The sequence below is a fragment of the Ursus arctos genome, unplaced genomic scaffold (genome assembly GCF_023065955.2).
Source record: "Ursus arctos isolate Adak ecotype North America unplaced genomic scaffold, UrsArc2.0 scaffold_12, whole genome shotgun sequence".
NCBI classification, from domain to species: domain Eukaryota; kingdom Metazoa; phylum Chordata; class Mammalia; order Carnivora; family Ursidae; genus Ursus; species Ursus arctos.
In genome coordinates this window covers 42,692,927-42,720,479 of record NW_026622786.1, presented here as the reverse complement: position 1 = coordinate 42,720,479, position 27,553 = coordinate 42,692,927, and the positions used below count along the sequence as shown (strand labels likewise).

Sequence of the window (27,553 nt, the reverse complement as noted above, 5' to 3'; positions counted from 1 at the left end):
CTTCTGTGTAAACATTTTGTCTTGATTTTAACATTACTCTTTTAATGTTGTGGTATCTTGTGTTGTATACAATATTGAACATATCTTCTGGGTTTCGTGTTTATTAAAAAGTTCTACCTTACTTCCAGATTATAAACAGCAAATGCCTAAATTTTCTTCTAAAATTTTTATTTATTTTAATTTGTCTTTATAGGAAATCTACATCATATACAGTATGAAACAGAAACTTAACCATTTTTCTGCTGAAATGATGTACCATCTTATTCATATATTAAATGATCAAATAATGAATTTTTTCTCTGGATTCTCTATTCTAGTGTTTTTCAAGCCACAGGTCAGGACTACCTGTTGCTTTTAAAATCAATTGAGTAGGATTTATTTGGTATTTTAAAAAATATAAAATAGATAAAGAAAATATCAGTATATATATTACATATAACAAGGGTAAGTGCTTCATGAAACTTTTATTTCTATTTTTTTTTTAAGATTTCATTTATTTATTTTGCGAGAGAGAGAGCATGCGCATGGGGAGAGGGGCTGAAGGAGAGGGAGCGGGAAAGAATCTTAAGTAGACTCCACGCGGAGTGCAGAGCCCAACACGGGGCAATCTCATGACCCTCAGATCATGACCTGAGCCAAAACCAAGAGTTGGACACTCAAACAACTGAGCCACTCAGGTGCCCCTTTATTTCTCTTTTTTAACACAAACATATAAACACATATATCAAGGGTCATAATGCATATAAAATATATTTCTTATTGTGAATTATAATAAATAAAATTTGAAATCCACTCTTCCATTATATTCCATTAATCCACTTGTCTATTCCTTTGTCCCAATAGACAAATATGTCTATTCCTTTGCTCATATGTATCTAATTCTAGTGGCTCTGTTCTGATATCTGGGTAAGGCAGATGCACCTCCCTTTTTATTTATATTTTTTTATTTATTTATTTTTTAAAGATTTTATTTATTTATTTGACAGAGAGAGAGACAGCCAGCGAGTGAGGGAACACAGGCAGCGGGAGTGGGAGAGGAAGAAGCAGGCTCCCAGCGGAGGAGCCTGATGTGGGGCTCGATCCCAGGACCTTGGGATCACGCCCTGAGCCAAAGGCAGACGTTTAACGACTGAGCCACCCAGGTGCCCCGATGCATCTCCCTTTTTAGCTTACTACTGGATGTTTGTTCTTCCACATGAACTATGTGGTCAATATTTTCCTACCATTAAAAACATTTTTTTGCTTCTGTTCTAATTAGAATTGCTAATTTGGAAAAAATTATACTTTTATGATATTAAGTTCCCTGCAGCCCATCAAGTATTTGGTATGTCTGTTTACGAAACATGGTATGTTTCTATAATTCGCATTACATAGGTCCTGTGGTTTACTTGTTAAATTTATTCCTAAGTATATTATGGTTCTTTTCATTATTGTGAAAGAAAAAATTTCCCATTTCCATTCTGTGTGATTACCACAAATACAGAGACGCTATCAGTTTAATTTATCTTATATCTAGCTATCTTACCAGATTCTTTTATTAATTCTATTGTTTATAATTTGAGTCTCTTGTGTTACCTAATTGTATTGCTAGGACACCTAAAAATGGTAAATAATTTGGCAGTATAAAATGGCAACACTAAGAATCTTGCTTAGCTCGTGACTGTAAAATGCTATTTAAGTAACATACACAAGAAATTAATCAGACAGAGGAACGCCTGGGTGGCTCAGTTGGTTAAGCATCTGCCTTTGGCTCAGGTCATGATCCCAGGGTCCTGGGATCGAGTCCCTCATTGGGCTCTCTGCTCAGTGGGGAGCCTGCTTCTTCCCCTGCCTGCTGTTCTCCCTGCCTATGCTCTCTCTCTTTGACTAATAAATAAATAAAATAGTTTAAAAAAGAAAAAGAAATTAACTACACAGAATACTGAGATCCATTCCTCTCTCTTCCATTTCTCAAGTTATTCCTTATGTTATAGTCCCTGTCCCTGCTCCTCCTCTCCTGCAGCTTCTAAACTGTGCTACTAGTGAGAGGCTCTGGCTTCTGATGTCTGGGTAGTAGTGAAAAGAGGTGCTGCTGGCTCTCACTGTACCATTAAAAATACATCTCCATATATTCAGATATATGCATATGTGGCACAAGGTAAGATGCTGAAAGGAATATCAAGAAATCAAGAATGTCCAGAAAGACAATCAAATAAGAGATGAAAGACATATGAATAAATAATGTTATTTCAGACAGAAATGATACATGTTCCAAAATAGGCAGGAATCAAGAGTAGAGGAAAATAGTTACTTATAGTGTAGAAACAGCAACAAGTGGAGGTTACATATATATGACTATCATGCTATAATTTGGATATATTATAGATTAAAAAGCTTCTGAGGGACTGGCTGAACCTAATTAGCACATGTATTACTATTTTCTTAGAGGAAAAAACTGCTTTCAAATAATTCACTCATAAGTGAACTTCTAGCAACGTAACTCCTATATTTCTTAAAGACCACTTGGACAGATGATAGTAACAGTCCCAACGTTGTACTACTGTCAGTAAAAGGAAATAACAAGAAGAGTAAATAAGAGCCTGGTTTATGGGGCGCCTGGGTGGCACAGCGGTTAAGCGTCTGCCTTCGGCTCAGGGCGTGATCCCGGCGTTACAGGATCGAGCCCCACATCAGGCTCTTCCGCTATGAGCCTGCTTCTTTCTCTCCCACTTCCCCTGCTTGTGTTCCCTCTCTCGCTGGCTGTCTCTATCTCTGTCGAATAAATAAATAAAATCTTTAAAAAAAAAAAAAAAAATAAGAGCCTGGTTTAACAATGCCCTTTCCTGATTACCCCTTGAGAACAGAATTAATTTTATTCAGTAAAAATAAAATAAATCCTTATCCTGCAAACTTATTAAAAATTGAAATTTTGTAACTATAGGTACTATATAATTTTCATTATAATATTATAATTCACTGTTAAAATTAATATAGCTTCTTGTATTGCCAAAAATATCATAATATAAATTTTTACCATGGTCAAAATTTTTCATCTTTGAATTTATACAGTGTATAATAGCAAAATGCAGCTGTTACATAAAGCATAGTTTACTGGTTCATTCATGCTATAAAAATATGACTGACATTTCATCTGGTCAACCATCCTAAAGGTTAATTCTTGTTTCCTGTTTCAGATTTTATTCCAGGTGAACTGCTCTGGGCAGATTCTATTTACCTATTCTGAACAAACCACAAACTGTTTCATTGCTCACTCTTACTGTTAAGAACATATTGACTTGCTGCCTGCTCTGCTGTTTAATTCATTTATGCTGAGAGTCAGGCATGAAGACAGAATTTTAAATGTGACATTTGCAGGCTGTTAGGTCATTTAAGCTCTGACAACACTGGGGAATTCCTGACATATAAACTGGACCTGATTACCAAACCCAGATAGGCTTCCCAAAGCAGTAAATTTTTGGTCATATTTTTTTTGTAATTTCTCATAGAATTTAATATTAAATTTCAATGTCAATGAAAAGATCTATATAGCCAACATTTTAAAGTAAAAGCCTGTTTCTTTTAATAAGCTCAAACCAGAACTTCTAACCAAATCCGCTAAATGAAAATCCTTTTGGTTGACAAAGACATATGGAAAGACTAATAATAATAATTAACAGTCACCTAAAATTCTGATATATTCTGATATTTAAGGGCTTTTAATATTTTCTATAATCTATAGATTCTGAAAAATCTGGCAGATATGAAGGCCCTGACTCTTGTCAATAGACCACTTAAAATTCTCAGATTCTGGCCAGGGCAGAGCCAGACTTTACATTCTGTCAAAATCACACCATAAAATCTTAGTTTAAATACCCACCACACCGCCTTCTCTAAGATTATAGTTATGCAGAATGGATGATAGAGTCATTATAATTGGAAATGAAAAAAAAAAAAAAAAACCTGCCCACATGACATTCAGAATTACACTTTACAAGAGTTGATAATGGGGTAGGGTGAAGGAAGTAAGGAAAGATTGTTTTCTTATTTTAGCTACTCAAAAAAATTACACCAAATGACAATTTTTCAGCTCTTTTTCCTTGTCACTAACAAGTGCTACAGTGGTTCAAATGAAAGTTTTCTGAAATTAAGTCTTGTTGTTAAGTAATGAACAAAAGATAATTCTGATTGTACCCTGTATTTTATATAAGTAAGAATTCCATTATGCACAGCAAGTAGCCTTTTAATACTGTGCTTTGAATGAGACTTCCAACTGTAATAGGTGGAGTCTAAATAGGGATAGATGGCCTGGAATGCCTTTCAGCTACACCACATTGATTCTGAAAAACCTAACAAAGGCAATTACTTTTCAAAGATTAAAAATCTTGTTTCTTTCAAAAGAATAAAATGGGGGAAGCAAACCTGGTGTATTATCTGAGCTACAGGAAGTTGTTCAGCATATTTCAGTGGTTCCATTAGTTCCTCATCCATCCAGTCTTTCTTATCTCTGGAAAAAAGGCATTAAAAAACCGTGGCTCAGGTAAATACTATTTTTAAATACAGCAAATATTTAAATATGCCAAATATGAAAACTATTAAAAATCTATAATGTTTCTGAAATAATCAGTATTTATTAAAATCTATGAAAAACCACCTAGTGATAATTTTTAAATGACGTTAAGTACATTAAGAATGCATTTAATGACTATGTAATAAGATTAGTTAACATCATCTAATATTCTCAGATCCTGTCTTTTACTCTTGAGACTTAAAACTATGCAACTCCTTCTCTATGTACCAGTCTGTTGTTTCAGCCACATCCTTGCAGCTCTATGCTTCTCTGATACTCCCCATTCTGTTTCCTATTGGGACCAACCACCAATTCCTTCTTTACTTACTCTTCTTTCAAATATAATTATTTAAACCTGTCTAGATATATTTTTCACCTCCCTGAAGACAAAAATCATGTCTTACTCTATCTTGTATATTAATACTCAATAAATGTTTGCTGAATGAATATATGAATAAAATGAAAACAGTAACTACAATATTATTATATATGAAAAATATTTTAACATCCACATTTACAGTGAGATAGAGTTAACATAATACAGACTTAATATAGTACAAAATAGTAAAGTACACAGTAACAATAAAATCTCCCCAAATGAAGAGAATTAGATAAAATGTTTTTAAAAAATTATTGACCCTTTTATGAAATAGGAAATAAGCATTAGATTTCAAAACAGGAAGACCTAAACATATTTAAGCCTCCTTTATCCATTTTTTCTGTAAATTGCACAGCAACTTATCAACTTAAAAATTAAATTTTAAAAATTGAAACCTTGATTTGTCTTCAAAAATAACCAAACAAGACTGTTCTAAGTCTCTAGGGCTGCAGTTAAGGAATGTGATGATGAAAAATGCGGAATCTCTCCAGACAAAAAGGCAGATAAACAAGGACAAAATATTGCCTATGATTTAAGAACTTAAAGAACCTCTTAACTAGGTAAAAGCTTGTGTATACCTTGCAGATTTAGTATAAAAATAATTAATTTGGGGGATTTTGAAGACTCACTCATGATAAAAAATTGTCTTGAAACACTGTTTTGTAAGGACAGAAAGCAGAACGGTGATTGTCAGGAGCAAAGGTGGAGAGAACAGAAAGTTATTGTTTAAAGGATAGTTTCTGCCATAAGAGACTCTTAAGCTCAAGAAACAAACTGAGGGTTGCTGGAGTGAAGGAGGGTGAGAGGGATGGGGGAGCTGGGTGATGGACACTGGAGAGGGTATGTGCTATGGTGAGTGCTGTGAATTGTGTAAGACTGATGAATCACAGACCTGTACCCCTGAAACAAGTAATACATTATATGTTAATAAAATAAAATAAAATAAAAAATAAAATAAAATAAAATAAAATAAAATAAAAGGTAGTTTCTGTATTAAAGATGAAAAAAGCTCTGGAGATAGTGATGATGGTTCATGATAATTGAAATGGATATTAAAAATGATTAGAATGGTAAACTTCATGTTACATATACATTATGGGCTGAACTGTGTCCCCCCCACAATTCATATGTTGAACAAGTGCCTCAGAATATGAGTCATAATAGGGTCTTTTAAAGCTGTAATTAAGGTTAAGTGAGGTCATTGGCATAGGCCTTAATCCAATGTGATAATGTCCTTATAAGAAGAGAAGATCAGGGCACAGAGGCAGATTGAGTAACGACCAAATGAAGACACCAAGGGAAGATGTGGCCATCTATAATAAGTCAAGGAGAAAGGCCTTAGACAAAACCAATCCTGCCAACCCCTTGATCTTGGCCTTCTAGCCTCTAGAACTGTGAGAAAATAAATTTCTGTTATTTAAGCCACCCAGTCTGTAGTACTCCATTATGGCAGTCCTAGCAGACTAATACATTGCATTTTACCACAATTAAAAATAAAACAAAATCAATGTCCATTACCAAAAAACCATTATTTTAAAATGTACAATTTCACATGTACATTTAAGAAGTCTATATGTTTAGGTATATAAAACACATATTAAGCAACAAAAGAAAAATAGATACAATGAATATCATCAAAATTTAAAACTTCTGGGACCCCTGGGTGGCTCACTCAGTTGGGTGTCTGACTGAAGATTCTCTTTCTCCCTCTGCCCCTACCCCTGCTTGTACCCACTCTCTCTCTCTTTCCATAAAATAAATAAATCTTTTAAAAAAAAAGTTTAAAACGTCTGTGCTTCAAAAGACACTATCAAGAAATTGAAAAAACAACCTACAGAATGAGAGAAAATTTTTGCAAATCATATATCTGAAAAAGGATTTGTATCAAGGATATATAAATAGCTCTAACAATTCAATCATCAAAAAAAATCATTCAACAAAAAATTTTTCCTTAATCATCAGAGATTTCTAAGTGAAATTGGCATGCATTTGTGTTTGTTTGTTTCTTTTTTACTGTGTGCCTGTGGAGGGGAAGAATACAATGACTACTCAATACAGTTCAGTGCCACTGCCTTGAGTCCTGTTAAGGCACCAGCCAGTTCAATAAATATCTGCTGAAACAAATGAAAAAAGATTAAATCACTGCAGTAATTCTAAGAGTATAAAGAAATATGAAAAAGACACTCCCTTCTTGTTTATTCCAAAAATGTAAAGTAACAATGTGTAAGATGGAATACATTTAATTCACAAAATGTTTCTCAATAACTGTAAAAGATACAAAAATATTGGAAATCTAGCAATTTGCTTTGACTTTTTTTTTTTTTTTTTTTTAAGTAGGCTCCATGCCCAGTGAGGAGCCGTATATGGGGCTCGATCTAGTGGCCCTGAGATCAAGACCTAAGCTGAAACCAAGAGTTGAACACTTTTTTTTTTTTTTAAGATTTTATTTATTTATTTGACAGAGAGAAAGACAGCGAGCAAGAGAGGGAACACAAGTAGGGGGAGTGGGAGAGGAAGAAGCAGGCTCATAGCAGAGGAGCCTGATGTGGGGCTCGATCCCATAACGCCGGGATCACGCCCTGAGCCGAAGGCAGACGCTTAACCACTGTGCCACCCAGGCGCCCCAAGAGTTGAACACTTAACTGACTGAGCCACCCAGGTACTCCTTGAGTGACTTCTTAAAAATGCCAAATAGTTAGTATGAAAAATTCCAGACACATTTCTGTATTTTCTTCTTGCTGTTTTATTTTTTTCTGAAACATCTGAAAGTAAGTTGCAGATATCATGACAGTTCACATCTAAACACTTTACCATGCATCAAGGGTAGGTTTGAAAATTTTCTTAATAACTGTAGGACATTTTTAAAAAGTCACTCTAAGTATAATTCACAAGTAATCTTTGTATCACTTATCACTATGGACTTAGAAATTTTTTTACTTATTCAGTTTTCACAATAAATTACAATTATTTCTCATTTTGAATTTCTTAAAAATGTCCATCATTTTCTCACTTTATATGTTGCTAGAAGTGTGATATCAAAGGTGATTTTCTTTCAATTTTAATTATTTTCATTTTTAATATATTTTAAATTTTAAATGTATTTTCATGTTTTGGCTTGGAGGCATGGGTGATCCTTTTATCCTTTTAACTTCTAATACTTGGACATAGGATATAGCTAAGTCAGTTGTTCTAGATCAGTTCTCCCAGGCACACAGGACCCCTTTCAATATAGAGACGAAGATCTCTTTTTTATTTCAGAGAAGTTTTTTTTATTATTTTAAATGTTATGTCTGTTCATTTTCCATTTGTTTTTCTAGTTTGAGATCTTGAACTAAATATATTGGATTTTCTCTATCACTCTCTCTCTGATCCTTTCAGCTCTCTTATTTCAGTTTCATTTTCTTGACTCTTTTTCATTTCTCTTCTTTATGTCTCTTACTGAACTTTTGGTAATATCTATCTTCCCTTGGGTACCTTGTAATTTAGTTTTCATTTCTGAAATGATTTTTGTCTTTTTCTGTCGATTTCCTTCCAGAGTTCAATCAGCTCCTGTTTCATACATCTTCCTGTTGTTTGTCCGTTTCAATTGTGAGTTTTGGAACTCTGATTCATAGTGTCCTTTCACAATGCAACTGCTTGTTTAATATAGGTTATTCATGTTCGAGTGCTGTGTTTCAAATTTCTTGCTTTGTGGCATTTCTTTTCTGTTTTTATTTTTCCTTTTGTTCTCTCTCTCCCTAACCCCTCTGTGTGTGTGTGTGTGTGTGTGTGTGTGTGTGTGTGTGTAGAAGGTGTTATTTAAATTTTGCTTTTTTATAGCAATTTTATGCAGATCTTGGCTTCTTTCTCTGTTGAAGATTATTTGTATTGGTTTTCTCCAGAATCAGCAAGAGCAAGTTACCTTGTGATGAGAAGAGAGATTAAGTTGGCTTACTAGGTTTCTCAATTCAAGAGCACCCTCCTCTGTGGCTACAGTGAACTGTAGATTCTTTAAAAAATGGTATTTTTTGTGGTGGTGGTGGTGGTGGTCTTTTTAAAAAAATTATCTTATTTCCTTTGGACCCTTATCTTCAACTGCTTCTTTCTTTCCTTTTACCACCAAGCCTTCAATGGAACCCTTCCCTCATCCCTTGTAAGGTATCTCCCATTCTCTCAGAATGAGCGATTTCCCCAAATTGTCACCTAAGGTCAGCCACACTTTCTAAGCCCCATCTCCCAAATCCAGAGGCCAGGCCTCTGATCAAGTAGTTCATGCTTACAGTATAATTCAGAAAGGGAGAAAACTACAAATGTTAATTTCAATGTATATATGGCTGCCATCCTAAGAAAACTGGGAATTTTCTCTTGCAATATGGTAAGGTTCTCTTTCTTAAAACCATCCTAGTATTCCTTTTGTTTAATATTTTGAGCCCCACCTAAAAGGATGTAATTTTTCTATTACCTTTTTCCAAGATCCTTCACTAAAATCTACTAAATAACTTAACAAGGGAGTGATTTCTATGCAGAAAAAGCTGTGTATTCCTTTTTTTACTCAACCACTTTTTTCTAAACTGTGCTTTTGTAGAAAACCACAGTAAGTGGAATTTGTTTATACTATAAAAGGGTTTTAGATCCAATATAATGATGCTACCATGTCAAACTGAACTATTATCCAAATCCTCTGTATAACTAAATAAAATACTGCTGGCAAAATTCTGACACCTATAAAGTTGGTCTTTACAAACCTTCATCTCTTGTGTTCTTTTATTCTGTCACTGATGCCCTCAAAAATCTTTCTGTGCTATCCAAGCACACCTAAAATGACACTGTAAAACTACTTACTCTGTCCATATATGAGACCGTCTCTGATTCAGAAGCAGGTAAGATTTTTATTCTTTAATGCCATATTGAGATTAGGTTATTTGTGTATAAAATGACAAAGCTTACTGTGAGCAGAACACCAAGGTACCTTTTCAAACACAGGAAATATGTCCAACAAAAAAGAAGAAGAAAGCAGAGACAGTGTGCTATGCCAAGTACAAACTAAAAATTAAGAAGATCAAAAAAATAATTCAAGGGGCGCCTGGGTAGTGCAGTTGTTAAGCGTCTGCCTTCGGCTCAAGGCGTGATCCCGGAGTTCCGGGATCGAGTCCCACATCGGGCTCCTCAGCTGGGAGCCTGCTTCTTCCTCTCCCTCTCCCCTGCTGTGTTCCCTCTCTTGCTGGCTGTCTCTCTGTCACATAAATAAATAAAATCTTAAAAAAATAATAATAATTCAAGACACATCACCTACGGTGATCCAAAATCCAAAATCACTAAGAAGAAATTCTCAAAACATATCAAAAACAGGAAGCTAGCCAAAGTTCGTGTAGCCTCTTGAACATGATAACTCAAAGTCATTACTTGAAACTAAAAGTATATAAAGAAACCAAATTAATTTCTTAATATAATCTTGTTTTTCAAAAAAAGATGGAAAAATTTCCACTCCTAAACTGTATTTTTAAAAATGCCCAAGCATTCATACAATTGACAACATATATTGTTGTACAAGATACACTTGACAAACCTGGGCCCTATGACATTCCTGAAAGTTTAAAGAAGGGAGAAAAGAAACTCAAATACATTGGTTAATCGAGACAAACATAAAATACTATTACAACTCCAGAAAGTTCTCAAGAGTCACTGAAGATTTTTTTTGTGAATATTGGTTATATCACGAGATGACAATCTAATGCAACATTTTCTTTGAAATGAGATCCCCTCCTAAACTTGCAGCATCATCATTCTTGTAATTATCAAACTAAAAACTTATAAAAGAAGATATTAAAACATAACTTTGACTATTACTTACTTAGAGGAAGCACAAGGAAGAAGATGAACCAGGGAAAAGAGACATAATTAGAGGTAGAAAACAGAGAGTTAATTCCCAAGAGAACTAAGTTACATTAACTTATGGCCCAACTGTTGAAATGCATCTTATTTTCTGTCAGCTTGCAGTATGGTATAAAAAATGTACACACCAGTTAAAAAAAGAATACCTCCTGAGCAACTCAGTCAAGCACTTTTAACAAAATCCCTGAAAACCAAGCTCTAGTCCTCACTGAGGGACTTCAGAAGTAACCTCTTGTCTGGTAGAAGTTGTAGGCAGGCTTTCCAAAAGTTCACAAAACCAGCTAACTTGTATACATAAGAAATTGCCTTTTAGAGTCAAAAGCAATTATAAAATAGCAGTGTGGGGGTGGTCAGAGGGAACCTGTCAAAATTATTGAGCACTTTACCCTGCAGTAGGCACTCTATTAAGTACATATAACTACAGTTTTATGTGTATTATTCTGGCCATTTTATTTTGCTATTACATACATCTGTGATACATGAAAAGTATATAGAATATCTATAGTTTCATTAATAAATTATATTCTACATATAACTGAGCCACTTGCTGCTTTCATTTAATATTGTTTTGAAATCCAAGCACGTCGATGTGATTATCAATCTAGTTTGTTCCTGTTAATAGATACATGGTATAATATGAAAATGCTCCATTTTACTTAGATATTCCAATATTAATAGACATCTGCTTTCAATTATATATTAGAAATAATGTTGCAATAAATATCCTTCCAGGCTACTTTGTCTACATGTGCAACAGATGTTCTAGGGGCAAACTGCAGCACACGGGCCAGATCTGGCATGTTGCCTGTTACTGTATGTCCTATGAGCTAAGAATGGTTTGTACATATTTTAGTGGTTGAAAAAATAAATTTAAAAAAATATTATTTCATAACAAATTAAACACATAAAATTCAGACTTTGGTATCTATAAGTAAATTTTTACTTTAACACAGACACTCACCTGTTATTATATTATCTGTGACTGCTTTTGCACTATAACAGAAGAGTATTTACAACCAAGACTGTATGACCTACAAAGGTTAAGATATTTACTACCCGGTCCTTTACAGGAAAAGTTTGCCAACCCCTATTCTAGAGTAATTATTTAGAAGATGGATTTGCTAGGGCATAACTTATACACATTTTAAATTTTGCTAGAAACAACCAGATTGCTATCCAGAGGGACTGTATCAATTTACACTGCCACCAGAAATGTGTAAGTTCCTATTTCCCTCCATCACTACCTCTGAATTTTCTACAATAGTATCTCATTTTTTAAATTTATACTTACTTTTTTAAAACATATCTAGGGGCACCTGGGTGGCTCAGTCGGTTAAGCATCTGCCTTTGGCTCGGGTCATGATCCCAGGTCCTGGGATCAAGCCCCACATTGGGCTTCCTGATCTTCGGGGAGCCTGCTTCTCCCTCTACCTCTTCCTCTGCCTCCCTCTGTCTGTCTCTCATGAATAAATAAATAAAATCTTTTAAAAAATATATCTAAATGGTCACCAAACAACAGTGTTTCCTCTTTTCCAAACATATTTCCTTTGGTCATTTTTCTATTGGCTTGTCTTTTCTTTTTAAATCATTATGCAGATTTATTTATATAATTTGGACAGAATTCTTTGACATGTATGTTGCAAATAATTGCACTCACACTTTCTCTTAACTTTGTTTACTTTTTTTTTTACTATATATATTTTAATTTTGTTGCAGTAAACCCTTATCAATCTTTTAAAATTTGCTATGCTTTGGGTAGCATGACATCTTTCCCTATTCCTATTTCTCTACTCTTACTAAGTTTAATAATTATGAGATGGTAGATTCTCTGGATTTTCTATTATATGGTCTGTAAAAAAACAGGGAAAATTTGTCTCTTCCTGATTCTTACACCTCCTATCTTTTCCCTTGTCCCCTTGTGCTCTTTGCATTAGTTGGGACTTTTCGTACAAATGATGAATTGATGAAATTATAGCACGCATCCTTATCTTGTCCGAATTTTACTGAGATGTTTCTAAATATTCAATCTTGGGGCTCCTGGGTGGCTCAGTTGGTTAAGCATCTGCCTTCTGCTCAGGTCATGGTCCCAGAGTCCTGGGACCGAGCCCCGTGTCGGACTCCCTACTCAGCCAGGAGTCTGCTTCTCCCTCACTCACTCTCTCTCTCAAAATAAAATAAATAAAATCTTTTAAAAAAATAATAAATAAGTAAGATTCAATCCTAAGTATAATATTTGTTGCTGGCTTTAGATACATAGCCTTTATTAAGTCAAGACAGCTCCCTTTTATTTCTAAGCCATGTTGCCTTTTTTTCATCATTGTTGATTGATGAGTTTCAGTCACATGATTTCTCTGTATCAAAATAATTCTTATTTAGTGTAATGATATGATGAAATACATTAATATATTTTCGAATCCTAAACCATCCCTGCAATTTTAAGAACTTCTATTTGGTCAGGAAGTATTTTTATTTATAATTTTTTAAATAATTTACTGGATTTGAATTTTATTTAAGATTTATACATCTGTGATCATAAGTGAGGCTGGCTCTATACTTTTTTCATACTCTTCTTATCTAGTTTTGGTTTTAAAATTAAATAGTTCCACTAAATGTGGACATTTATAAATGTCAGCTCAACGTGCGTTTGGGAGATGTCAGAGGTAAAAACCATTTAAGCCTAATGTTTGTTGGCAGTTTGTTGGGAGAGGGCATATATGTTTTACAATTGGAAAAAAAAAGCAATTTTTTTTTTTTACTTGAATGGTTAACTTATTTCTTTTACTTACTTTTTTCCTAAATCCCCTCTAAATACTACTTTAGGCACATTCCATGTGACTTTTGTGCCCTTATATTGAAAATTTCACATTTTGTGGTTTTGTTTTTAATTTAGTATGACCACTTATCCTTTCAAATGGGGTATTTGGTCTAATTATATTTAATTTCATAACTGATATTGCTGGATTTATAACTATTTTCTATTTCCCATCTGTTTGATGTTCTTTTTCCTTCCTTTCTTCTTTTGAATTAACCAAATATCTTATTAATCCTTTTTTCCTCTTTTAACATGGTAATGATACATATATTTACCCTTATTATAGCGGTTACCTTGTACATTAGTCTATCAAACTGATTACATTTACCATTTCTCCCGTAAGAATAGATTTTACACTTCCATTTATCCATCTGTCTTTTGCATTACTGATGTTATATATTTTAACTCTACAAATATTTTTTAACTCAATGAGATCTTTTTTTTTTTTTTTTTGGTCTCATCAATATGTGATTATATTAAATGATACATTCACCTTTTCTGTTTCTCTTCACTCCTTACTGAATTTCTGTGTTTCCCTTTAAGATCATTTTATTTCTGGCTGAAGAACTCCATCTATTTTTATTTTAGTTCAGGTGCACTGGCAACAAATCCTGTTTTATCTGTCTGAAAACATCTTATTTCACCTTCATTTTTGGAAGATATTTTTGTTGTGTATGGAATTATAGATTAGAAGTTTTCTTCCTCTCAGCACTTTAAGCATGTTATTCTACTGTTTTTGGTTTCCACTGTTTATGTCAGTATTAAAGGTAACATGTCTTTTTTTCTCTGGTGGACTTTAAAGATTTTTCTTTATGATTTTTCAGCATTCTATGATGTGCCAAGTTGTGGTTCATCTAGCTTAGGGTTAGCAGAGGTAGCTGAATGTGTTTTGATGTATTTCATTAGTTTTGGTCATTATTTCCTTAACTATTGACTCTTCTCTATTTTCAATCTGCCCTCTAGTTTATGACACTATTTATACATGTTACACTGTTTTACTGAATCTATTGTTTCTTACTCTCTTTTCTGTTTGTTTCTTTCTCTGCTTCAGTTTGGATATTTTCTATTGAACTGTCTTCAAGCACACTAATCCTGTTTTCTGATGCATCCAATTTGATATTAAGCCATTCATGGAGTTCTTTAGTTCAGATACTACATTTTTCAATTCTAGAATGTTCATTTCATTATTTTAGATATATTCATATTCTCTGGTGTTTCCCTATCTTTTCACCTGTTTTCAAGAATTTTTTCCCTTTTTTCTTGAACATATTAAAAATATGGTTTAATATGAACTTACAAGGTTCTTATCTACTAACTCCAAGTTCTGGATCACTTCTTGGTCCACTTCTATATTATGTTTGTTTTTGTTTTACTCTTGGTATATGGTCATAGTGTACTGTCTTGTATGTACCCAGTAATTTTTGATTGATCATACTGATAAATAAAAAACCTACTGACAATGCTATTTCCCGTCTGTAAAGATCCACACTTTCCTCCACTAGGCACCTGGAGAGTGGGGGTCTGATGACTTCCATTCAACCAGAGACTGAACTGAATTAAAACTGCCTTACAATTTTAATAAGACCCATTCTACCTTTAATTTGCCCCTATTCTTGTGGTAAGGACCTTCAAGGTTTAAACTGAAGCCTGGCAGGTCCTCGTCTCCTCAATACAGATAGACACAGAAAATTCCACTATGCTTTTCAAAGGTTTCTGGTTTAGATTTTTGTCCTGTTGTCCTGTGTAGCTTCAGAATTAGGCACTCTAGGCCCACTAAACTGCCAAAAGTTTTACTGGTCACTCGGTCCCCATTAGTGACCCTTATCAGAGATCAAACCCAGATTCCTCTAGTGTAGAGGTGAACAACTTTTTTCTGTAAAGGGCCAGAGAGTATTTTATGCTTTTCGGCCATACAATCTCTGTCACAACTACCCGACTTTGCCATTTATAGCATGAAAGCAGCTATAGACAATGTGTAAACAAATGAAGGAACGAATATGGCTATTTTCCGATGAAACTTTATTTACAAAATAGGCAGCAGGCCAGATTTGGCTGGCAAATGGGCTGTAGTTTGCCAATTTCTATTCTTGCTGCACCCAGAATCAAAAACTATACCCAACAGGAAAAGTAACTATAAATTGTGTGTCAATTCACTGTCCCCATAACTGTCAACCCTCAGCTGAGATATTCTTAGGGAACTCTCACCCTGAAGACCTTCATCTCATCAGAATTACAAGACTAGTGAATTCAGCTCTCGTTTTAGAGATTTCCTGCTTAGCAGTTAGCTTTCCTTGAGTTTCAGAATTTGGCAAATATTTTGAAAGGGAAACTGGTCATGTGATTGAGGCAAATATCTTGAAAGGGAAATTGGTTTTGTGATTGAGTGACAACTGTGTTACTCTAGCCTCACACAATCAACAAAAATTCCGCTGGTTTCTCTATCCACAAGCAGTAACCCACTTCCTGGACCAAACTCAGATTCTCAACTTTTGGCCTACTCCCAGAATCAGTAAATTAACCCAGTGAAAAGTGGCTACAGATTTTCAGCTTCTCAGTCCTCATTGTTTCTGTACTTCCCTCATGTCTTTAAAAATATAATTTTTGTCTGTTTTTTTCTAGTTGTTCTTGGTGGGATCACATAAGCCTGTTGCAAATTTTTTCATCCTATCCAGAATCAGAAACTGTATCCTACTACTTTTGATGGTTAATATTTTCATTATTATTCATTTCTAAGTGTTTTTAAAATTTCCATTGATATTTTATTTATTCTAAGAATTACTCAAAGTGTATTTACATTAGAATTTCCACAGACATATATTTTAGACAATTCTTTTTTTGCTATTGATTGTAACAATGATATGGTGATCAGGAGAAAAGATTCCATAAGATTCTAACACTTTACACAGTTTTTAAGACATGCTTGTTTTTTTGGCCAACTATGGGTCAATTTTTAAAAATTTTACATTTGGGCTTGAGAAGAATGTTTACTCACTATTTGTTGAATCTACCAGACCAAGCTTACTGATCACGTTGCTCATATTTTAATTTAAAAACATTTGGGGAAATCTTTTATCGATTTCTGAAAAAAGGTTTCTGATAATGTGATGTTGAAATCTTCTTCTACAACGGCGAATTTATCAAACTCCTAAGTATGTAAATTTAAAAAACATATTATAGTTATGTTATTAGGTAATTAAAGTTAACATGTTCTTCCTAATGAGTTAGACGTTTAACCATCAGTTACCCTCTTTATGTTTGCTAATGCCTTTTCCTTATCTATTTGTCCGATATTTATAGAGCCATATAAGTTTTTTTGATTAGCAGTTGCCTGATAATCCTTTTATTTTCAGCTATTTAAGGTCATTAGGTTTTCTGTCTGTAGTAAGATTTTTTTAATCTAATATGAAGATCTCTTTTAATTAAAATTAACTTAAATGTATTGTTATAAGCAACATAATTATGATTATTTGTCTTCTTACTTCATAATTTCTATTTTTCCGGTCTTTGCTTGTTTCACCTTCACTTCTTTGCAGCCTATTTGATTTTTTTAATTCCATTTTTTCTCCTGTACTCTATCTTATTTCCTCTCTTTCTATTGATTTGGTGGTCACTCTCAAAGTAAAATGCATACATACCTTACTGTCTAAAGCTATTAAAACTTACTACTCTTCTCCCCCTCAAAAAAACCTCAGAATACTTTAATACTCATCACTTCTTATGTATTATTGTTTTTAAATTAACAATATTAACCCTCTCCTTCTTATGCATTATTGTTATTAAATACATTAGCGCTTCAATTTATCTTACTTCCCCAATTATCATTATCATCATGATAAAACATACTCAACTTTTGTTAAATTTCCTACCATTTTTACTAATTAATAAGCTCAGCATTCTTCCTTCCATTCAGACTTTCCCAGCTCCTTTGCCTTCTTCAAGAAGTACACCTGCTTTAGATGTTGTTTAAGTAAGGTGCATTGATTAAAAATACTCTCAGCTTTTGTATGTTTGAAAATGTTCTTATTCTTTGTTCATTCTTTAACCATAGTTTAGCTGGGTAATCAATTTTAAGTAGAGTTATTTTCTTGAGCCTAACTACCCACAAATGGACCCACTGCTTTTTGACTCTCACAGAAAGACGTTCTAACTCAAAACTCTTCTATATCAGGAATTACCATTTAGGGGAGCCTCGCCTTCCACATTTACTAACCCCTTGGATTTTAGCTCCTTATATGTATTCCTCCAACAGATTTTTCTATCATTAAGGAAAGTGGAGCTGCCTACTGGGAGCCAGTATTCAGCAATGGGCTCTTATACACACCTTGCCTCAGATATAAAAGGGCCTACAGCAAAAGAAAGCATGGTTCTTTTAAAGGCATGTATGGATTAAGGTGTACCTGGACACATTTTGGGTTGGCTTTAGGAGAGGGACCCAACTCACTGATACTTTTTATAGTAAGTCTAAGTAGGCCTAGAAAAGGGAGACAAAGAATCTGAGCTTGTTGCCAAATGCCTAGGGAAGTGGCATGTTTGGAACACCAACTGCAACTACCTAGAAACATTATATACAAAACTGAACCTGTGCAGCACTTCCACTGAATAAAGGGATGCCACCAGTTCTAGTTCAACCTGGAAAAAGCCAGAAACGCCATCCATCAAACTGTGTTGTTTCCATGCAACTACTTTCTTTGTAGCTCAGCTATGTATTTAAAAGTGTGCTTTTTTTTTTGTAATTTACCGAGCATCTCAGTATTTTATAACATCAGAGTTTTCTCAGAAAAATGCAGTCAGCAACAATTCTGAAACTGAAGTCAATTGATTGTTCTTTATTATTAACTTCAAACCACCTCTCTAACTCATTTATATTCATTTCATATGCTGGGGAAAGTGAAATGTATCTAATTCTGAATATTACAGGGTATTCTTTTATTGAGAAATGTTTCCTTCTGATGAAATTTCAAACTATGAATGCCAAAGGCCATTAAAGTCAAGCTGCGTTTTTACATCTAAGGTAAAAATGGATTTCTCATATTCAAAGCCAACTCTGGCAACTTTCATGTACTCTTTATTACTAGAAGTTACCTAATTTCTAGATATTCAAGGTTTTATTATGCCTAATTTTCAACAAATTAGAAAGAAAAAAAAACTACCCGTAACACTGAAGTGATACAAGATATATTTTAATCATTTTCTATGACTTAGAAGACATATTATAGTATTTTAGCATACTAAAAAGAAATCACTATGACCATCAGTTATTTTTTAAAGCAAAAGTTAGAGCTCTCCCTATCATTTGATACAAGATTTAAATGTCAACATCATGTTTATGCAAAGCAATTAGAACAGTTACAACTCCTTGTACTGCAAGCAACAGAAACTGACAGAAGTATTTCTAGGCCACAGATTGTTAATACTCATAATTTATATCTCACCATAGAGCTTATTATTACCTGTCTCAGTACCTTATAGGAAAAGTGCAAAAAATTGTCCTACAGCATGCAGTCCTTAAATCACCTAACAGAAATGTAAAATACCATGTTCTTACTCCACCTCTCAACATACATATGCGTAATATGCATATATTTGGTTTAAGAATAAACATTTAAAAAATTAGATATACTAATTTTAATACAACCCAGTTTAAACTGCTTACCAAGTATCTGAATCTCTGACTGGCAATGTTGTTCATAACCATCAAATTAGGTCCACTACTACTCAGTGTGAAGCAAAGTAATTCTCGGCCAGCATCCACACTTAGTATCGTGTGACAAATTCACATATTGTGAAATCATACCCTTTGAACTCTATTCCATTAATTTTCATTTGTTCTTCACTTTTGAGAAATCATACTAGAAAACATCAATTAACATTAGAAGCTGATTCCATGAGATGAAGAACAAAGAAAGGCTTAATTTCGAAGTTAAAATGAGGTTGATCAATCTTACCGATAAAATTTCATAACAATATGCGTGCTTTCCTTAGCATAAGTACTTTCAGAATAATATGTGACAATTTCATAGAATTAAAGAAAGGACACAAAGTCTGGAATATTGAAAATGACAAGAAGTTGATATACCTGAATCTCAAACAAAGAATAAGCAATACCAGAACTAGTCAATGTTGAGATAGATTAATGTTGTCTGCAGCTCAAATGAAAATTATTAATGTTTGTTCCATGAAGAAACATAATATGTTTCCTTTCTCACATAAATATTTAATTACTATTTATACTACCAAGACACAGCCAAAATCAAATGTTTTCCATTTCCTGTTTTTTCTTTATTTTTATGAGAAAATTAAATTTGAAATAAGCATTTTTAATTACCTACCTTGTAGGAATTTATCTATTACATATATAGAAAATACATATATATACACATATATATGTATATATGTATATAAAGTATATATATACACTTTAGGGGCGCCTGGGTGGCTCAGTTGGTCAAGTGTCCGATTCTTGATTTCAGCTCAGGTCAGATCATGATCTCAGGGTTGTGAGATCGACCCCCACATCAGGCTCCACACTGGGCATGGAGCCCGCTTAAGACTCTCTATGCCCATTTCCCTGTATCCACCCCCTCTAAAAAAAAATTAAAAAGAAAAATATACTTTAAATAATATTTATTATTATCAATTTAGTAAAAACATAAATGACTTTTCTTGCAGCTTTTAGGTACAGTTTGGCTTTATTTTAAAAACTTATTAAGAAATCTCTATCAATTAATTACCCTTGAGAAAATCGTAATATTCTAATAAATTTAACAGCCACACCCCAAAATTGGTATCAGTCATGAAAGATATTACTGGCAAAGAACTCATGGCTCTGGTTCCTTACCAGATTTATTTTCCCCCCACAGTAAAATCTGTATAGTTTAACACTAATATTATCATATCAGAATGAGTTTCTAAAAGACTGACAGGCTACAACAATGAGCTAATATTTATAAGATAATTATTGGTAAGATAAGAACACAATGAAATAAGCATAAAGTCCTGAAATAGGATTTTTTTAAAAAAATCAATTACAGGGGTGCCTGGGTGGCTCAGTCGGTTAAGCGTCTGCCTTGGGCTCAGGTCATGATTCCAGGGTCCTGGGATTGAGCCCAGCATCAGGCTCCTTGCTCAGTAGGGAACCTGCTTCTCCCTCTCCCTCTGCCTACTGCTCCCCTTGCTTATGCTCTCTCTCTCTCTCTCTCTCTCTGTGTCAAATAAATAAATAAAAATTTTTTAAAAAATCAATTACAAAAATACGGGAAGGCCAAGCTAACAATAATTCCCATCAATGAGCAATATGTAGCATGGCTGATAAAAATGTAAACCAAGCTACAAAAAGTGCTATATAGTACACCAAATAAAGATGGTAACATTCCTACTCTATCTTTTGCATTGGAGGAGAGACATCAGTATGGTTGCCGTGAGTTTTACATGCTCTGCTCTTAAAAAAGGCATTGACAAAGTATGCTCATTTTTATATACATTATCACCAATCCTTACAATAACTCTGGAGGGAGAGAGTAGATCACCCTTTAGAGATAAAATACCTGAGTTCCAGAGAGATTAAATAATGTGTCTGAAGACAAAAGTAGAGAACTAAATCAGAATTTGAATTCAAGTCCATTCACCTCCATACTCTTTCCACTAAATCAAATTGCCTTAAAGGTTCCTTCTAGCACTAGAAGGTACAATTGGCAATACCTCACCTGTAGAATACTTGAAGACCAGGTAACAAGGCATACCATGATTTCAATAAAAATGGCAATTTCTGAAATGGGGATTACAGATTTGTATTATTAATATAAATGTCTTCTGCCTCCTGCTTTGCCTAATAGCTACAACCTTAAAGTGTTATATATAAATCAATTTTTAAAATATTGAATCCAGTTTTCTTCGCTGATATATTATAAATGAAAACTGCTCTAGCCCTATTACTAATTAATCATAAATGATCTTCAAACACACCTTAACATTTTTTATGACCCTTCAATTTCCTGATAAAGTATTTAATAATATGCTAAAACTATGCCAGAAGAGTAGCAATTCAAAAAGATGTTGTATTTACCTATTTTTTAAAATTCTGTATTATTATAGTTTATTAAAGCAAAACAACTTACATATAGAGAAAATTTTTATCATCCTTTAATGTGAAAATTCAATATCAAGAGTCTTTTTCTCCTGTCACTGGTATGAAGAAACAAATATCATAATTTACTTGAAGATACAAACTACCTCAATCTTGAGCATTAAAAAAAAGGGGGGGGGGGGCCTGTTCCATATGTACAAACATGTAATTCTACTGCCATCTTCTGGTTAAACACAATTTTCCAATTCTTTGTAGTACTCCAAATAAGAAACCTCCAGATATAAAATAAGGACTTTCTAGTACTAGATTAATAAAAGTAGAATAGATAATTTTTGCAAATAGCCAAAAATACATTAAAATTAGAATCCTAGCAATAATTCTTATCAGTATATGTGATATGTTCTCTCACGAATGTTGAACACTTATTAAGCGCTTTATTATATTTGAGCACAGAACTAAGACCTTTGTAAGGGAAATAAAAATTAACTCTCTTAATAGTCTTATAAAGTGGAGTTATTAATCCCATTAACAGATAAGGAAACTGAGAATCAAAGAAGTCATGTGGTTTGTCCACAGTACACAGCTAGTAAAGGACAAATATTCTTAATTCAGGAGCTGACTGATTCCAATGAATTGACTGGAATTTGGTTATTACGCTATAATATCCTCTATTCAAATAATAGACATTAAGTTGATTTAACTCATTTAAGACACTAAAGCTTAATTTAGTGGAATAGAGCAACAATATTATAATTCGTAAGGAGGGCAAGAGAGTCACAGAACATAGACTCAAAGAGTTAAACCTTAAAGATCCCACAATCTACTTCCCCATGTAATTCAGAATCTTATTCCATAAACAGCCCAACAGATTAAGTTCTAATGTTCTACTTTGTTTTATTTTCATCTTTTAGATTATTTATGTGAGAGAGAGACAGAGAGAGCAGAGTAAGCGAGAACACGAGTACAGCGGAGAGGGAGAAGCAGGCTCCCCACTGAGCAGGGAGCCTGATGTGGGGCTCAATCCCAGGACCTTGGGATCATGACCCGAGCCAAAGGCAGACATTTAACTGACTGAGGCACCCTGGCACCCGTAATGTTCTATTTCATAAATAATATCATATCATTTTTAGATTTTTTTCAATTTACATTTTTTAGGTCCTATATGTTTAGTGTTTAAATTAAAATTAACTTTGCTTTGATCAGTTTTAAACATTAATAAACATTAGTTGGAAATTAATATCCCTAAGAAACATAGTATTTATTAATTTCTATTCAGAGAAGTTTTATTGACACAAAGGGATACAATACTATATTCTGCTATATATCATTCACATACACTGATTTCAGTCATGAAAAACTCATAAAAAAGTCATAAACCATCTCAATGGATATTTTTGTTTAATTGTAGGTAGTGAAATAAATTGCTTTAAAAAGTCTGTCCATGAAATGATCAACACATTATTTGAAACTATAACAATAAAAACTTTAATGTATACAAACTGACAAGGTTAATTATCAGTTTTGTTTTTATAAATCAAATAATCACATCTAACTTATGTTCTCAAATTTTAATGAGTTCTTGAATGACTGTAGTGACTAACAATTATAAAAAAAACAATATAAAATAAATGGGCAAATAAAATGCTTAAGATAATATAGAATCATATAAATGACTAAGTTAATCACTTTGAAAAAATATACTAGTATGTAGAATAGTGGGGAGAAATTCTGTCAACTACTGCTTGAACCATTCTGATGAATCTCTGGTTCATATAGTTTCATAATCATTTTATAATTTCTATGAGCATTATTCAGTGAATTATTTGGTCACAAAAGTTCATATTCCTCAGTCTATTTTGCCCAGCTCTAAAACAGATGACTCTACTAAATATGTATATTTAAATTTTGATTTGATTTCCTAGTAAACACTATAAATAGAGACTAGAATTCATGTAATATAAGAAACACTAAAATAGGTTCTTTACATTCCATATAAATTTTGGAATCATTCTGTCAATCTCTATAAAAAAGCCTGCTGGCATTTTGACTGGGTTTGATTTGATAAACACCCAAATTCAGTGAGATCCCAGAATATAGTCAATATAAAAATTAATTGGGGCACCTGGTGGCTCAGTTGGTTAAGCATCCACCTTTGGCTCAGGTGATGATCCCAGGGTCCTGGGATTGAGTCCCGCATCAGGCTCACTGCTCAGCGGGCAGTCGGCTTCTCCCTTTGCCCCCTCCCCCACTTGTGCTCTCTCTTTCTCTCAAAAATAAATAAATAAATAATTTTTAAAATATAAAAATTGTACTTTTATAGTTGAGCAACAAATGAAAAATAAAAATATCACTTTAAAATATCACTTAAACAGCATCAAAAACAAAGATAACTAGGAATAAATTTAATGAAAAGTTCAGAAAACATCCACACAGAAAACTGTTAAACAATACAGAGAAATTATAGGGACTCTAAATAAATGTAGAGGTATGTTTATGGATCAGAGGATTCAATATTGTTAAGATAACCATACTCATCAAATTAATATAGAGTCAATCCAGTCCCAAACAAAATCTCAGCAGGTTTTTGTTTTTGTTTTTTTTTTAGGAAACTGACAAACTGGTGTGGGTGCCTGGGTGGCTCAGTAGGTCAAACACCCAACTCTTGATTTTGGCTCAGGTCATGATCTCAGGGTTGTGAGACTGAGACCTGCACTGGGATCTGTGCTGGGCATGGCCTGCTTAAGATTCTCTCTCTCCCTCTCCTTCTGTTCCTCCCCCATCCCCCCTCCCACCCCCCATCCCTGCCCAAAAAGAAAAGAAATTGACCAGCTGGTTCTAAAATTTACATGGAAACACAAAGGATCTAGAATAGTCAAAAGAACATTGAAAAACTGGTTTGTATGGTGTATATAAACTGATGTTAAAACTTAGTATAAAGCTAAAATAATCAATATAGTATAATGCTGGTGTAAAGATACGTGGTTCAATACAACAGAATAGAGCCTAGAAACAGACTCACATATATGGTGGTCAGGTGAATTTTACAAAGGTGCCAATATAATCCAATAAGTAATTCAATCTTTTCAATACGCGGTGCTGTAATAACTAGATACACATATGGAAAAAATGAACTTCAACTTAACACTACACTCAAAACTTAAAGCATAGCCTAAACATAAAAGCTAAAACTATAAAACTTCTAGAAGAAAATAAAAGAAAGTCTTTGTGACCTTGAATTAGATTAAGAATCCTTATACAAAGGATATAAAGCATAAAAGAAAATATTGAAAATGAACTTCATCAACATTAAATCTCCTACTCTTCAAAATATATTAAGGATAGAAAAGGAAAGCCAAAGACTAAGAAAAACATTTGCAATACATATATCTGTCAAAGAACTTGTATCCAAAATGTATAAAAAAATCTTATAATTAAGAAGAAAGCAAACAACCCAATTTTCTCAAAAATGAGCAGAGGACTTGAATAGACACTTCATGGAAAGTGAATTACTAATAAGCACATGAAATGATGCTCAACATCCTCAGTCATCAGGGACATGCAAATTAAAATCATAATGGTATTTCTACACACCTACTAGAAGAGCTAAAATTAAAAAGACAATACCAAGAATAATTAAGAATGTTGAATAACTATTTGTGGGAATGCAAAAAGGTACAGTGACTAATAGAAAATAATTTGAAAGTTTCTCATAAAGTTAAACATGCGCTACCGTATGACCCAGGAAACCTACTGACGGGTATTCATCATAGTAAAATGAAAACTTATGTTTGTATGTAATTGTTTATAGTGGCTGTATTTATAATTGCCCAAAACTGGTGGGCAAAAACAAATGTTTTTCAACTGGTGAATGGCTAAGAGCATTGAGCACTAAAGAGGAACACACACTACTGATGCATGTGACAAACAGGAATGAATCTGAAATCCATAATGCCAATAAAGGAAGCCAGACTTGAAAGGGTACAGAATATAATGTCATCTATATGACATTCTGAAAAAGGTAGGAACATGGGAATGGAAACAGATCAGTGGTTTCCAGGGACATGAGTAAGGGACTGGACAGAAAGGGCATAAGGAAATTTCTTGTGGCGATGGATGAACATGGTGATTATCCAGCTGTACACATTTGTCAAAACTCAGCACTATATACTAAAAAAGGGTGATTATACTGTAAATAAATTATACTCAATTTTTAAAAACTCAAAAAATTGAACAAACTACAACTGCATACAACCTAAATGAATTCCAAAAACATAATATTAGCAAAAGAATCAAAACATAATGTTTAGGGATACATGCTTAGGTGATACAAAATGAAAAGCAAGAAAGTAAATTCCATAGAAGTTAGGATACTGGTTAAATTTGATAAGGAGTGAGAGGACAGAGATTGGGAAGGGCACAAGGGCTGGGGAGCTTTCAGCATTATTCTATTTCTTTTTCTCGTGGTTACATGAGTAGCTGTTTGTGAAAATTCATTGAGCTACCATTTATATTTTATATCCTTTAAAAGGAAAGCAAGCCAAGTAGCTCATGGTAAATTATAAAAGAATAAAATAAGAATATATATTTCTTAGAAGTATGAGGCATTTCCAGATTCATATCTTGGCTCCACCATTTGTTAGATGTGTGACTTAAGGCAGATTTCTTAACCTTTCTCAGGCTCAGTTTATTCATCTGCAAAATGAGGAAATTTTATCTGCCTCATAAAGTTATCATGTGAATTAAAATGAGATTAATATAAACACCCTTTAGGATATCTGCCTAGCTCTCAAGGCTTTGGAGTCTTATATACATGGGATGGGCTCCCCTTTGGAGCCTTACACACATGGGGTGGGCTCCCCAGCAGCCCTGATTTTGTGTTATATGAACGATTCCATTACTGCCCAGCTGGACCAAAGGTGGGTAACTGACCCAAGCTGGGCTAATCACCATGTCCTCCAGGGAGCTTGGAATCAGGAATGAGCAAATTCATTGTCTATCTGGGCTTTATCATCAACAGAAGAGATATAAATCTCCAGAGCAGTGGTGTGTACACATTCTACCCCCTACATGGCCCGAGCAGTAGAGAAAGAAAAGACTAAAACAACAGGAGATGGAGAGAGTGCTGTCTCTGCTTCTGACTGACATCTGGTTCTTGTTTCCAGTCTCTTCCTGGAGTCAGTCCTTGGGTTCCATAAAACAGAATTATCTGTATAACAAGTGTCCTTAAGGAAATAATGTAGCTTATGTTGGATCCCATTATTTACAACTTAACAGTCCTGGCTAATGTATCATATAAAGCATGAAGCACATAGAAAGGGCTCAAAATATGATGACTGTGGCAGCAACAGCTGATCTTTGATCTACATGAGGTGGGGACTTGCCTTAACAAGCCCTTGAAAGAGGCCTACTCTGGTGTTCAAAATACAGACTGACTTTGAGGAAGCCATATTCCACCCTTCTGTTGGAGGTCTGTAAGAAATCTGTAAGAAAACAGTCCAGTCTCAAATTTCCTGCTAGACTCAAAAAATTTCAAAAATTTCAATTGCTATAGATTGTCTCAGAAGAGAAAGAACTTCTAGTATAACAATAAAATTACAGCAACAAGACATTCATAAATAGAATCAAGTGCCTAAATTTAGAGCCTAAAGCAAAAGTCAGACTAGGTAAGTTTTCATCTAACCAACCACAATAGAAGTTGAATCTTTACAGTTAATACATCCTGGATTCCCTTTTTTTTTTCTTGAGCAATGCCTACTGAATTTAGACTTTTACATTTTCTAACACTAAAACATGTCTATCTTTTGACATCCACAAGCCGGAGGCTATTTTCCCCATAGAGTAAGGACACAAAACTGGTAATCT

General features: G+C 33.8%; 1 protein-coding gene across 1 annotated transcript in view; it reads right to left on the bottom strand.

Moving 5' to 3' along the window:
* The window catches only part of PIGK (phosphatidylinositol glycan anchor biosynthesis class K), a 111,067-nt gene that overhangs the window by 33,491 nt on the left and 50,023 nt on the right, over positions 1-27,553 (bottom strand). Inside the window, exon 10 of the mRNA XM_026497779.4 lies at positions 4,399-4,483. Within this exon, the coding sequence (XP_026353564.1) occupies positions 4,399-4,483 (85 nt within the window). The remainder of the gene's footprint in view (positions 1-4,398; positions 4,484-27,553) is intronic.